Source organism: Nyctibius grandis, chromosome 4 (assembly GCF_013368605.1).
Source record: "Nyctibius grandis isolate bNycGra1 chromosome 4, bNycGra1.pri, whole genome shotgun sequence".
NCBI lineage: Eukaryota > Metazoa > Chordata > Aves > Nyctibiiformes > Nyctibiidae > Nyctibius > Nyctibius grandis.
Genome location: NC_090661.1, coordinates 55,319,406 through 55,332,333, shown reverse-complemented (window position 1 = coordinate 55,332,333; position 12,928 = coordinate 55,319,406). Strand labels below are relative to the sequence as shown.

The 12,928-nt window shown below is 40.6% G+C and overlaps 1 protein-coding gene across 4 annotated transcripts in view; it reads left to right on the top strand.

Annotated features, from left to right (window-relative positions):
• Window positions 1-5,982: 5,982 nt before the first annotated feature.
• Window positions 5,983-12,928, top strand: part of FBLN5 (fibulin 5) — a 55,760-nt gene continuing 48,814 nt past the window's right edge. For 2 of the 4 annotated variants that reach the window (XM_068398835.1, XM_068398833.1), the window contains exons 1-4: window positions 5,983-6,397; window positions 8,546-8,600; window positions 11,049-11,100; window positions 12,282-12,524. In XM_068398835.1, coding sequence (XP_068254936.1) covers window positions 6,381-6,397; window positions 8,546-8,600; window positions 11,049-11,100; window positions 12,282-12,524 — 367 coding nt within the window. In that variant the 5' untranslated portion in view covers window positions 5,983-6,380. Of the gene's footprint in view, window positions 6,398-8,545; window positions 8,601-11,048; window positions 11,101-12,281; window positions 12,525-12,928 lie in introns of those variants that run through there. The other 2 variants (XM_068398834.1, XM_068398836.1) reach the window with 2 other exon arrangements.

The window sequence follows — 12,928 nt, the reverse complement described above, 5'->3', positions numbered from 1 at the left end:
ATATGACCCTGGAAATCATAAGATAAAGAAAAGATCTAAAAACGTGGGCATCTTTGCCAATTGTTTTATTGGAGAAAGAAAAAAAAAGTCTTTGCTTATATGTGCACCGATAAGAATGAAACATGTTTTAAAAGGGAATGTTTTCCACCACTTGGAAAGAGAGAAGCTCTGGAAGAGAGGTCTGATGTCAAATATTTTTCTACTCTGGATTCATCAGCAGGGTTCTGGCAGGTGCCCTTACAAAAATAGTGCACATACTTGTGAACATTCAAACATCCCCATTGAGAGATGGCATTTCCACAGACTTGTTTGGGTTCGCTCAGAACCTGAAGTGTTTTAATGGAAAATGCAGAATATGCTCCATGCTACGGAGAGTAATCTTTTGCTCCAGATAAAAACAAAGTGAATTGCCTAAGGAGACTAAAAGAAATATCAAAAAAAAAAAAAAAGAGAAAGGATGCTCGACTAAATCTGGGGGGGAAAAAAAGAAAACCCACCCAAAATGTAATTTCCATGTGATGGAAATAAAGTACCTGGGAGAGGGGGAAGCACAGGTGGAGCTGATGTTTTACTAGCACACATGCCCCAGCAGACAGGGAACGCTGCCAGGTTAACTTGGAAGGGTGAGCTACTGTCTCCAGTCAGCTGCTCTAATGTGCAGCCTGATGCTGGTGTGCCAGATGTGCCCAGCGTATACGCTGGGGAGCACAAGTTAGTAAAGAACTTGATAAACGGCAGAAGACACTGCAGTCTTGAGACATTTAAGCGTAAAATAAATCGGTCCTCAATATTTCTAAGGGAGGTTTTAGTACATACTTCTAACTGTCTGGTCATAATTGTAGACCAATGGTTTATGTATCCCAGGCACTTGCAAAGACTGAAAGTTGGCTTGCTCAAATAGTGAAACAGACTTCAGTCTTGGTCCAGAAGTATTAAGAGTTTTAGGTCTTTATTTAAGGAAGGTCATTCTTAGCTGAAACTGGCCATAAAGGATTTATGGTTGTTATTAAAGAGGGCTGGTAAACATCTTGTCACAAGATTAAAGAGCATTGTTTTCAACCACACTGTCTAGACCATTAGACAAAAATGCAGAGGAGAAAAGACCACAGCCTAGCTTATGTACACGTCAATCTTATAAAATAAACAAAAACAAACTAAAATGTCTGTCTAGTTTCAGGCAAAATGTGAATTGCAGTTACCAGAGCTACACTCAAGGATGAGATTCAACAGAGAAAAAAAAAAAAGTAAAGGTATTAACAGTGGCTGGGGCATCATGTTCTCTGATACAACTCAAGAGGGAGCTGTGAGTTCTCAAGGATATCTTTTGTCTTTGGTTACAGGATGATGTTCTATACCCTTTTTACAGGAAAATAGTTTTAAAAGCATAAATCCTGGTCATTTAAGGATTGAAAAATCAAGAAGAATGTTGTATACTGTTGCAAATGAATAGGAATATGAAGGGACCTGCTGAGGGTTGTTAAATGCACCAAAAATGCTGTGAAAGACTCTGTATTTTTCCTGGGATAGTTATAAAAAGCTTTTAGTTTGTTTTCTTACCTTGCTTTTGTTGGGGGAAAAACCCCTGAACCGTACTGAAGCATTCTTCCAAGAATATTACTCTTTTTTGCCTCAGGGAGCCCTCCTAGACCTTCCTAGAAAACACCACAGCTAAACAGGTGACCATGAACATCAAACTTGAGCTCACTAAAGGAACTATACCTGGAACAGTTTTGTCTTACAAGAGATGCAATTAACTGACCATAGGTTTAAGCTGTTTGGGTTTCAGCACGTACCTGCTATATCCTACTATTCCTCATTTAATGGGATGATGAATATGTTTCCAAAGCAATAAAGCGGAGTGAGATGCCAGTCCATGTTTAGTGTTGTTACGCTTTAGAATGGAGCTGGTGGTGCCTGGATTTTCCACTGATTACTTTTTTCCTAAAAGAAAATGTGCTGTTAGAAATCAGTATCAGAGTGACCACAGTCCTGTAAAGACAGTTACATCTATATAAGATGTAGAGTTAGATAAGGTAAAACAAAAACTTTAAATTACATGGTCCGTCTGGTAGGGTACTGTGAGAACATCTGCTACACCATCGAAGGGGTGCTATGCTTATTCCTCTTGGGAAGCAACGATATCTGCAGCGGTATTGTCATCCCAAAGGAATGCATGCTTCAAGAGATGGGCGACATCCCCATACAGGAGGGAAAGAAGGGATGCTGCACTGGATCTTTTTTCCGTGGATACCTCACACAGGTGGTAACTCTACCGTATTGAGACAACTGAGCCCCGAGAGACAGCAGCACAACAGGAACTGTTACACTTTCTCCTTCCTAATGACAGCAGTGTGACCTGCAAATTGACACAACATGACAAGACATGTCAGAGACTCTACATTCGCAGTACATTTTAGTTAGCACTAGTGATGTTTTTGCAATTACATATTACATTAATTTTCACTGTTAATTCTTGCTTGTGTTATGTTTGGCTAGGAAAGGAAAATATGTGTGGGACTGTGCTTCTGAGCTTCTGGCCAAAGGCATCTGGAACAGGTTATTGCATCGTTCATGTTATGAGATGACAATTACAATTCAGACACTGAATGAAGCAGACCTCAGCTGATAGCATAAGGTAGTCCATCTTTGAAAAAGGAGAGGAAACCCTCCCCAAACACCAAGAATTTGCAATTGGGATTCTGTCCTGGGAGGTGGAAGAAACAAGCCCTAGTCTTTTTTTTGGCCAGAATTAGGGTTTGAGACCAAGTTTCCCATGTGCTTAGTGCTATTCATGTGGCAGCAGGGTGAGATGTGTGTAGTTCAAATCGCTGCCTGTCGTGTTAAATCAACGTGTGACAGTATCAAAAGCTTGCTTATCTGGCAGTCTCCAAGAACACTTAGATCAATCTCCATACTCAGGCAAAAGCCCAAATCATGGATCTCAGCTCAGGTGCTATCAAACTGCAATTGTTCCTGCAAATGCCTGGCAGTTGTGCTCTCAGTGTTTTACCAGTTTTGCTGGTAGAAAATTTGGTTCCATAAGGTTTGGTAGGAGCAAAATGGATGTCTTAAGCATCATCTAAAGCTTAGACGTAGGCCTTAAAGTGTCAGTTATTGGCAAAGTCCTTTAGTGAATTCAGGTCTCTATGGCTGTGTAAAAGATGTCTAAGACTTGTCACTTGCAATGGCTTTGGGCTCGCACACCTATCCCTATACAGATCTGTGTGATTTGACTCTGCTCCTGTAGTTTGACAATGTCCTTGAGAATGTTCAGAGAGGGTGAACTTTAAAAGATGACAAGAACATCTAAGAAGGGTGTTTGGCAGATAGAGTTCTGGAGAAGTGTAAGTAAAATTTCAGATAGATAGAACTAAAAAAGGAGACAAAAAGTGTTGTAAAAGTTAGTAGATGAGGACTTGATTTTGTGAAGCAGACTTTCTGTTCAGGAGTGCTGAGTGTAGTTAACTCCTGTTGAGTTCCAAATACAGCTTTTGTCTTAGCACTCAGAAGTCATTAGATTATGTTCTCCAGTGCTGAAGGTCCCTGCAAACCGAGCGTTGTGCATTGTCTGCAGTAACATGGCATAATTCATATATTCAGTCGTCTCATCCAAGGAGGGTAGAGTTAAGGTTACATGACATAGCTTGTGCCCCTTATGATTATATATTACACAATTTTCAAAACCCAAGGCTCAAACATAATGAGAGCTATAGTTTCAACCCCAGCTATGCACAAAGCAAACTTGTAAGAGCATACTCAGTTACTTTGCAGAGCCCCATTTTGTACTGTGGACTGTTCTGCACCTCCTCATGAAGACAAAGAAAACGTCAAGGTAATCTAATTAGTGGATTTTATAGCATGGGGGGATAGTTGAGACCATTGAAGTGAGAGTGCTGCTAGACCTGAAGTTTAGCCGCCATCCTCAGTATAAACAGTGAAGGTGTCAGCAGATGGTGTTGAAAGATATGTTGAATTGTCCATGTTTTTATAGGGTGAACAAAAGAGTTTTTACATACCACAAACATCTTCCTTTGTGCATGTCTTCATATCAAAGAGAGTTGTGAGAAGGGTGTGGCTGCGTCTCATTATTTTGTGGCTGATGGTAGTTACAGAAAGGTGCTGCAGAAATTCCACTTAGCCATACCATCAAATCCTTTTTATTTAGGAAAAAAAAAGCCGCCACACTGTAAACTAGCCCAAGTTGTGGTTTAGTACACTTTTTATACTCTGTTTTTTATCCACTCCAGCTGTCAGATGGAGACAGGAAAAATCAAAACATTTGTACAGTATTCCTCCTTAAGGGAGCCCCTTAGGTGGTCAGATCTGGATTCACCTCCCATCTCCAGCACTGGAGCACCTCTGCCAGTTGGCTGAAGAATCAGAACTCTTTAGTCTGAGGCAATTCCTTGGGAGCAGACTGGTGCTGCACTTGTACGGTGATTCTGGCACATGTACAATGATTTTACCATGTGATGGTGAGAAAAATTCAGCGGACCAGCAAGTGAAGTATCAACAAGTATATGAAGCAAGCTCTTCATCCACACAAATGGATGGTCAGAGCATCTGCTTTGCTGTAGAGCTGTTTCTCATCGTTTCAGTAGATCTTCACACACCTAACATACAGTAAGCACTGCTACTTTGAGACTTGTTAGCTCTCCAGATCATTGAGTGTATTGAGAAACACTGGACTCATGGAGTAACAAGAATACTCGCTGTTAACCTTTTGCCAGAATGAAAATTTTCCCAGTCTTTGCTTTCTATCTCTTGCCTGTTTTCTGACCCATGACAAAACTTTCCTCTCACAACATGCCCAGCGAGCTTCTTCAGAAGTCCCTTGTGTGAGTTTTTGTTAAGCTTTTGGGAAGTCTATGTAAAATAAGTTAATTGGTTCTTGTTTATCTGCAAGTGTATTGACACTGTTTGAATAATTCTAGGAGAGTAATTTTCCATGTAATGCAAGTGATGTGAGCAAGTCACTGAGAGACAAACTGCCAGAAATGGCACAGAGCGTCTGATGCTGTCATTTTTGAAAAATAACTTGGACAATTACAACCAGTCAGTGAGGTACAGAGCTCTTGCACTTCCCATTGGCACCGATATGACTTGTGGGTGCTCAGCAACTCTGAAGCAGCTCAGTCTTTGTATCTCAAGCTGGGTATCCATGCTTAGAGGCCAGTTTTATGAATATCTCTGTTATAACAACTCTGTTTCTCAATCTGTTACAGAGAGATGTATAATAGATTTTTTTATCTTGTCCGACATTTCACGTGCTTTAGGAATAAAGGATTTCCTCAAATCAAAGACTCAACAGAAATTCAAAGTATTCATTTAATGTCCATGTCTGTATTTAATTTCAGTGTTCATCTTTGGATCTAGCACAGTCTTTGCAGCATCTGATTGCTTACCTCTCACGTCTCATAAATGTTCTGCTTGACCTACTAAAGCTCCGCCTGTGGCAAAGTTGCAGAACACCTGAAAAAGTACTTTATTTCCTTCCTCTTCAGTCATAACTGGAGATCTGCAAGATATGTGTTTCCTGAAAAATGCTTCATTTCACAAACCCCTCCCTTAAGCGTGGGGTCTGTTTAAAAAGGGCCAGTGTTTGTAGACAAGCCATTTGTTTCCCTTTGAGCTGTTTAATTTGTTTATTCCTGTTTTCAAATCATCCCCAAGCAATATAATTCCTGTAGCTGCGATCGCCATGAATTCAAGTTATTCACCTCCCAGAGGGTCAGACCTTTCATCAGTACGCCATTGGCACGAAGCAGCGAGTGTTGCATATTCATGGTCCGTGACACCGGCTAGAAGGCCTCCAAAAAGCCTGATTTTTTTTTTTTTTTTTGTTCTCAGAGCAAGGAAAACAATCCCTTCCCTTCTCTAGTCCCTTGATAAGTGTTTCTGTCCAATAACGGTGCTCTCTGCTCCGAGGCACATTTAACTGTGAAGTTTGCAGCGGGAGAGGCTTTCCTTCAAGCTGTTAGTGTTTTATCCTGGCAGGCTCTGCGAGGTTGTTGTGAGGAGTCTAGCCAGTTGGTGAGCTTTGTAATCTAAACCAGCTGTCCCAGGCTGAGGCCCCCATTTGCATTGTTTAACATACTTAGAAAATGAAGTGTTCATTTTTAACATTCCTCCTCCAATTGGTTTAATGCTGAATTACAGAAGGGAACTAAGCAAAACCAGGTGCTTTCTCTGTATTCTCTCCAGTGTCTGAGGAGGTACAGACGGCTCCCGATCTTCTCCATTACTTGCTATTTCATTCTTTGGACTATAAATGACGGAGGAACTGAAGTGCTAGCAGAGGGTAATGTTCGGAAAAACTTTCTAGTTATTCATCAGCACAGACTCTGTTTTTTTTCCACCTTTCCCCAACGGTTTTGGACATGCAAGGATTAAAAAGGTAAGTGGTATGCATGAAACTCCTTTACTTACTGAAGGGAAACCTACTTGTGGAAAATATCTGTGGCAGGGATTTGGTATGCCAATCCACTTGCTAAAGCCATTTGCAAAGAGACGGGATCTCAATGGTCAGAGGTGGGGAAAGATGAGCTGTCTGTTATTAAAGCTGTGCTGTCTCTGATGAGTTCCTTCTTGATCTGTGCTTATACTCTGCACTTTAGGAACCCCGGCATCCGCAGGAGGGCTGAATTGCGACAGCAAATGATCCCACTGGCTACAGTGATTGATTTGGAGCTAATTAGTTACTATTGCAGAAGTTAATTACTAGTTTAAAATATTTTGCCTGCTGGGCAAGCTACTGTGACGAGCTGAATACAGTGTTGGTAGGTTGTGCTGCATGTCTGTGAATAATTCTTGAGGGGATTTGAGATCTAAAGTAATGAGCAAATTGAGATGGTGGTTGCAGGCAGAACACGTACGAGGCAGTAAGGTCACCCCCCCACACCAAGAGGAAAGAATATATCATCTTATAATAACAGAAACTAAAGACCATTGCGAAATATATGAGTTTTGTCTGACCAGTTTTATAGGGGATTTTGTTAGCGTGCACTGCTCTGCAATAACATAGAGTGTAGCCCAGTTGCTAGGTATGTTAACATGCAGCTACAACCTGTTGTATTTCCTTCTAGTGCTGTTCTTGCTATACGCAAAGTGAGTATGCAGTCTTTATACCAGTGCATGCTTTAAAATATCTTCAAAAAGATTTGAGGAATCAATAAAGGAAGTGCAAGCCTAAATGGCTAACGTTGTATTTTGAATGCTTTGCATCCGACTCTAAGGAAAAGTCTGTGCAGAATTTGCCTTTCCTTGTCACTCAAAAGCTGCCAACAAGCACAATCTGTCTCCGCAGCACTATGAACAACCATTTTAGGGTTTATGTTTACTTTTCAGAGCTTGTGCCCGTCTCCTCATTTAAAACAAATTTGTTCAAATGTGTTGGTCACTGTTTGTATGTGGTTTTGTCTGATGCATTTATAGGTCTTGTACAGCAGCTCAGTTTGCACTGGAAATCAGACAGCTCTAAGAGAGAAAGTTGGCAGCTCGCTTGGGTAGCAGAACTAAGGCTGCCTAAAATATCCCTTGCTTCCTGTACTGGTTTTGTGGGAACGTATTGTATACAATTGCCATTCAGAACTAGAATCCAAGATAAGCAAGAGGTGGGTCTAATTGTATTGAGAAGAAATTTTATATAAGGCAGGGGCAAAGCACTGGAATCCATAGTATATCATAGAAAAAAAAATGATTTCTTACTGTCCTTTCCTGGTTTCCTGTCTGTTGGTAAATACTTGGAGGTGGGAGCTTAGTTGACCAGAACTTTCATGCTCCAGGTAGGGAGTTCCAAATACAGTCATAGAGCTCTCTTAGCGAAGTATCCTCTTCTTTCAGTTGCGATGAAGAGACCCAGTAGGTCCCACTAGATGCTAAGGTGATATAATTGGAGAAGGCTCCACTGAAGATCGCACCTTCTAGTAGCTGATGACCTGACACAGTGTGTCTACTTGCAGAGCAACATATTACTCAAGACTGACTAAAGGGACAGAATCTGGCCCTAAGAAGATGGATTAATCTCAAATATAGTCTCCTGGGGATGAGATGCGGTTTAGCGGTTAGAGCAACTGGCTTGGATTCAGGACCTCCTGCATGACATGTCTGCAGCCCTGCCAATGCATTGCACTGTGAGCTTAGGCAGGGCCTGTGCTCTGGTTTACCTATCTGTAAAATGTGCATAATGTGCATAAAAAACTTTTATATTCTCATAAGAAAGGTGTCAGAGAGGGGCAAAAGTACTTTATTGAATATTGCCCACTTGTTCATTAAGCTTCATGGGGTATCATAAAACCCAGATTAGTTAATAGACACATTCAGTCTGATTCTGATCCTAGTTGCATAAAAACATAGTAAAATTAGTGACTCTGAGATCTGAACCTAGCCCACAGTTTTGTTACTCCCTCGGCCAAATTCATGTTAGCAAATATCTGTGGAATACACAGAAGTGTCACTAGAAATTAATTTGTCCATGTGTATTTAATTCTATATAATGAGCCTGGATATCAGAAGGTTTTCAGCCTATTTTCTATGCACATTACAGGATACTGACTGCTTTCACACTGGCCGTCTGCCTTTCAAGCCCCGGAAAAGCACAGGTGAGAGGTGCACACAGAGATCTATGTACTGGTTTGTACCGAAGCACTATATGGCATGAGAGTTAACTGGCTAGCAGGTGAATAGGAAGCTCTGTGGTCTGGGGTTTACATGAAAAGGAAGCTGTGTGGTCTAAGGGTTTAGAGGGGAGAACTTGGAGCCAGCAGATTCTGGAGTTGAACATGGACCTGAGCTTATTGACTCATCCTTGCCAGCTCAGCAAAATATCCCTGTACAAACCTGGACTGCACTGAAAACCTGATTCTGCCTCTGAACTGAACACTTCTGGGAAAGGAAATAAGAAAAGCCATCCCACAAGAGCAGGGACAGCTCAGTTCTGTGGTGGGGAACATCCACGTTTGGAAAACTTATTCATATAAACAGGTACTTTCTGTATAGCAGGATCCTGTCTTAAGACTGTTTAATTTTGGACAGTGATCCTGAATGACTGCATCCTAGTTTTCATTTTAATTTATGCCTGAAACCATTTTTATTTAAGAGGCAGGGCTTTTGAGGGTGGATGGAAGTAAAGCAGTCCAGTTCTTGAAACAGCAGAAGCATTAGTTCTCTGTGTTCTTGGGCTCCAAGTGGACTTTAAATTAGGAAAAACAGTTCCCAAAGGCATGTTAACTTTGAATTCCTAGTTGATAATCCAGATATACTCAGTGTCCAGAGCTGCATTTCTAAATAACTTTGCCAAAAGGCTCTGAAATGTAGTTGTTTTTTTTTTTTCTATTACATTGAAAATTTCCTCACATGGCATGCTTATTGATATTTTTGTGAACATTGGATCTGTATGGGAATTGCTTTTCAGGCTCCTGGAGAATTTTTGAGATGTCTTTAAGGGTTTGTTTTTATTTTTTAAAAAATATTGTTTCCATTGCTATTTTTATAAAAACATCTTGTACCGTAAATTGATTTTGAAGTCTAAGCAAAAAGCAACTTGAAACCAAGAAGACAGATAGCAACAAATCCTTTCTGAAGATATTGAAACTGGTCATTTCAACAATATTGAAATCTTTCCTAGAATAAAGTTCTAGAAAGTTTTTGAAACCAGTTCTACAGTAGTTTCAGTGTTTCTGAATCATTGTTTACTGTCCAAAAGAAAATAACTTTGTTAAAAACTATCTTAACTTCTCCTGCTAACCTAGGTGTAGCATATATGCCACAGCACAGAAAAGAGAGCAAAAAGTAGAGTATGAACATTCTTTAAAACGTGAGGCTGACTACAGGCTGATTCTCCCATCAGAATGTCTTGGCTTTCCACAGCATGATACCAAAACATCTCAGAATGCCAAAATAAATGAAGGCAGAATTCCTTCATAGTTGTTTGACACTTGTAGTAGTGGTTTTGTGTATTCATGTGTTCAAGTGGCAGGTGCAGTCCAAATAGTACCATGTGTTTCACTTCATGTCCCTCCCCAGTTCCTGCAATGGCCCTCTTCCACCGACTTATCCATCTCAGCCCTTGTCTCCCATCTACAACTTACTACTTTTCCAAACATGAAACAAGTACTTTACTCTTCCACTGATTTCTTCCACAAAGTCCAAAAATAAATGTCTTTTTGCCATTTAACAACAACAACAAAAGTAAGAATCTTGAACACACTCCATCCCTCTGCCCTCTGGTTATTTCAGTGGTTGCTGTTTTCTGGATATCTCCTACTTACATTCCTTAGTATAACCTATGAAGTGGCAGGATCCTGTGCTTGTGAAAACTGCTTGGCCTGTTACTAAATAGCTGGAGGCCCAGTCAAAAACTAGGGAGAGCAGGGAATCCTTTTAATGGGCTTTGACACAATCATAATCAGGACTGTCACTGTTTTAGAACTGCTGAGCGTCACTGATGAGGTGCTGAAGACTACAGGTTGCAGCCCTGATAAAGACCAGCACCATAGGGTAGTAAGGAACAAGTAACCTTGCAAGCCTAGAACATGTGTCATGTAAAGATTTATCCTCTAAAAATCAAAAGGTTTGGTGTAAAGTAAAAGCCTTACTTTTATTAAGCTTGTTATTCAATTCAGTCAGATGGCTAACATGTTAAGACATATGTACTGACTTGTCTATATGTGGCATTTTAGAGCCTGTTAGAGAAATTAGCTAGTACATTTTAACTGACCCCTCCCCCTCGCCCCGTTCTGGCAAAAACAAGACCCCAAAATAGAAGAATGTGCTTCTGTGTTAATGACTGGTATGGAGCCCATCGCACATTATGTGTTGGTTACCCCTGGGGTACCACCTGAGGGAACTACCTTCTGAGTTAAGGGGCTGGCATATGTGCTGAGGTTTCAGGTTCATGCCTTGTTGACTGTCCTTTGGGGAAGGGACTTTACTTTGGTGTGCTGTATAGCGCTGAACAATTGTTCTAAGCATAATAATCCAGACGAGCATTTGACTCTGCAACCCTCTCATTTCACAGTCACTGAGTGTCCTTTGTTTTCTCATTTTAGCAACAATGCACTAATGGGTTTGACCTGGACCGTGCTTCTGGGCAATGTTTAGGTAGGACTTCTTTAATTAAATCAATTAATTTAAATTGGGGTTCAGAAATCCTGACTTTATTGAGTTAATGTTGTGCTGCTGTTAGTATGTTTTAGTTGAAAAGTTCTTGCTGTGTAATAAATATGTGTGTGTGTGTATGTGTATACGTATGTAGAAAAATATGCATGTATATATATAAATACGTGTGTGTACTTACACAGCACAAGTATACACCGATCTTTGACATTGTTGAGATACTAATTGGCAGTCAATGCTTCTTGAATAGCTGTGATGCATTGAGATGAGTTTGGGAGCTCAGTCTAGTTGCCAAATGACAAGGGTTGTTTACCCTCCTCTTTCTCCTCCAGACTATTTACTATCTATCTCTGTTGGCAGCCTCCACCTGGAGGCTCAGATAAAGTCTACCACCGCTCAGGGTTGAAACTCCAAGCAAATTGTTGAGGCAATATAGGGAAAAACTCACTTTGCCCCATAGCATCTTTTTATCAATGGCATTCAGTCTCCAGGGCAGCATCTTCTGCGTGCGTTAAAGTCACTCAAACAGTGAGGGAAAATCTAGGAACAGATTGCTTGCCCTGTCATAGCAACCTACTGCTTCTGTGCTCCGAGAACCAAGCAAATGCTCAGTTTGTCTAAAGCATTTGTATCTTTCTAAATTTAATTCAGCAACGATCTCAATCAAAGCAAGAAAGAGGCCTGAACCAGGTCCCCAGATCTGAACATCTCTAACATTTTCTGTAGGAGGGAGCTTGGGAGTTCCAAATCGTGATCCAAGTTTCACAGCTGGGCAAACCAAACCACCAGTATTTGAAATCCTGATCTGCATGTTGTGGTTTGGACAGACCCTCTAGCAGGAACAGGCGGTATCATGCTGTAGCCATGTGTAAATCAGTGTTTAAACTGAACATTTATAGAATAACAAAGCAGGCTTTCCCCTCTCCCTCTGCACTCTAATAGTGGAGTAAAACAAGTAGAACACAGGACATGTTGAATATATGGGATGTTTCCTGTTTTAGTATGATCTAACTTCAAAGTGAGGCTCCACAAGGAAGGATCAGCTTTTCCGTTTAAAGAGAGTATCAAATTTTTTAGCAAAGTCTTGAGAAAAACATGTGAACTATTTTTTGGCTAGGTCCCATTAAGAAGCAATCACTCGTTTAACTGTTGCAATTTCCTTCCAGATATTGATGAATGTCGGACTATTCCCGAGGCTTGCAGAGGAGATATGGTGTGTGTCAACCAGAACGGTGGCTATTTATGTGTACCCCGAACAAACCCAGTGTATCGGTCACCATATCTGAATCCCTATTCAAATATTTATCCACCGCCCCCAGCACCAGGCCCCGTTCCTAACTACCCTACTGTTACAAGACCTCTGATGTGTCGATTTGGTTACCAGTTGGATGAAAACAATCAGTGTGCTGGTAAGTAGTAGAAATCTTTATTCTATATTTTTACTTATATTAAAGCTTGTATGACATTGGAGAAACAATTGTCCTTTAGTTATTGTATCACTCAAGCCCACTGTTTTGAAGTTCAGCTACTTTTTTTAAAGGATGTGAGCTCTACATTTTGTATAGTCATTATTCAATGCAAGCTAAGATATGATTTAGCCCTATTGTTTGATCATGAAACCCACTTTTATGAGAGAAGTATTTTTTTTATGAGATAAACAACCATCTGGTGGCAGGTGATTTGTCAGTGTATCAAAGGCATGCCTTTTATGCTTATGATTCTGTCCTTGAGGGAGAAGATAGATGGCCCTCCATTTGAAGCATTAGATGGGGACCGAGGAAACCTTCATTCAGTTCTTGGCAGTATATGACCT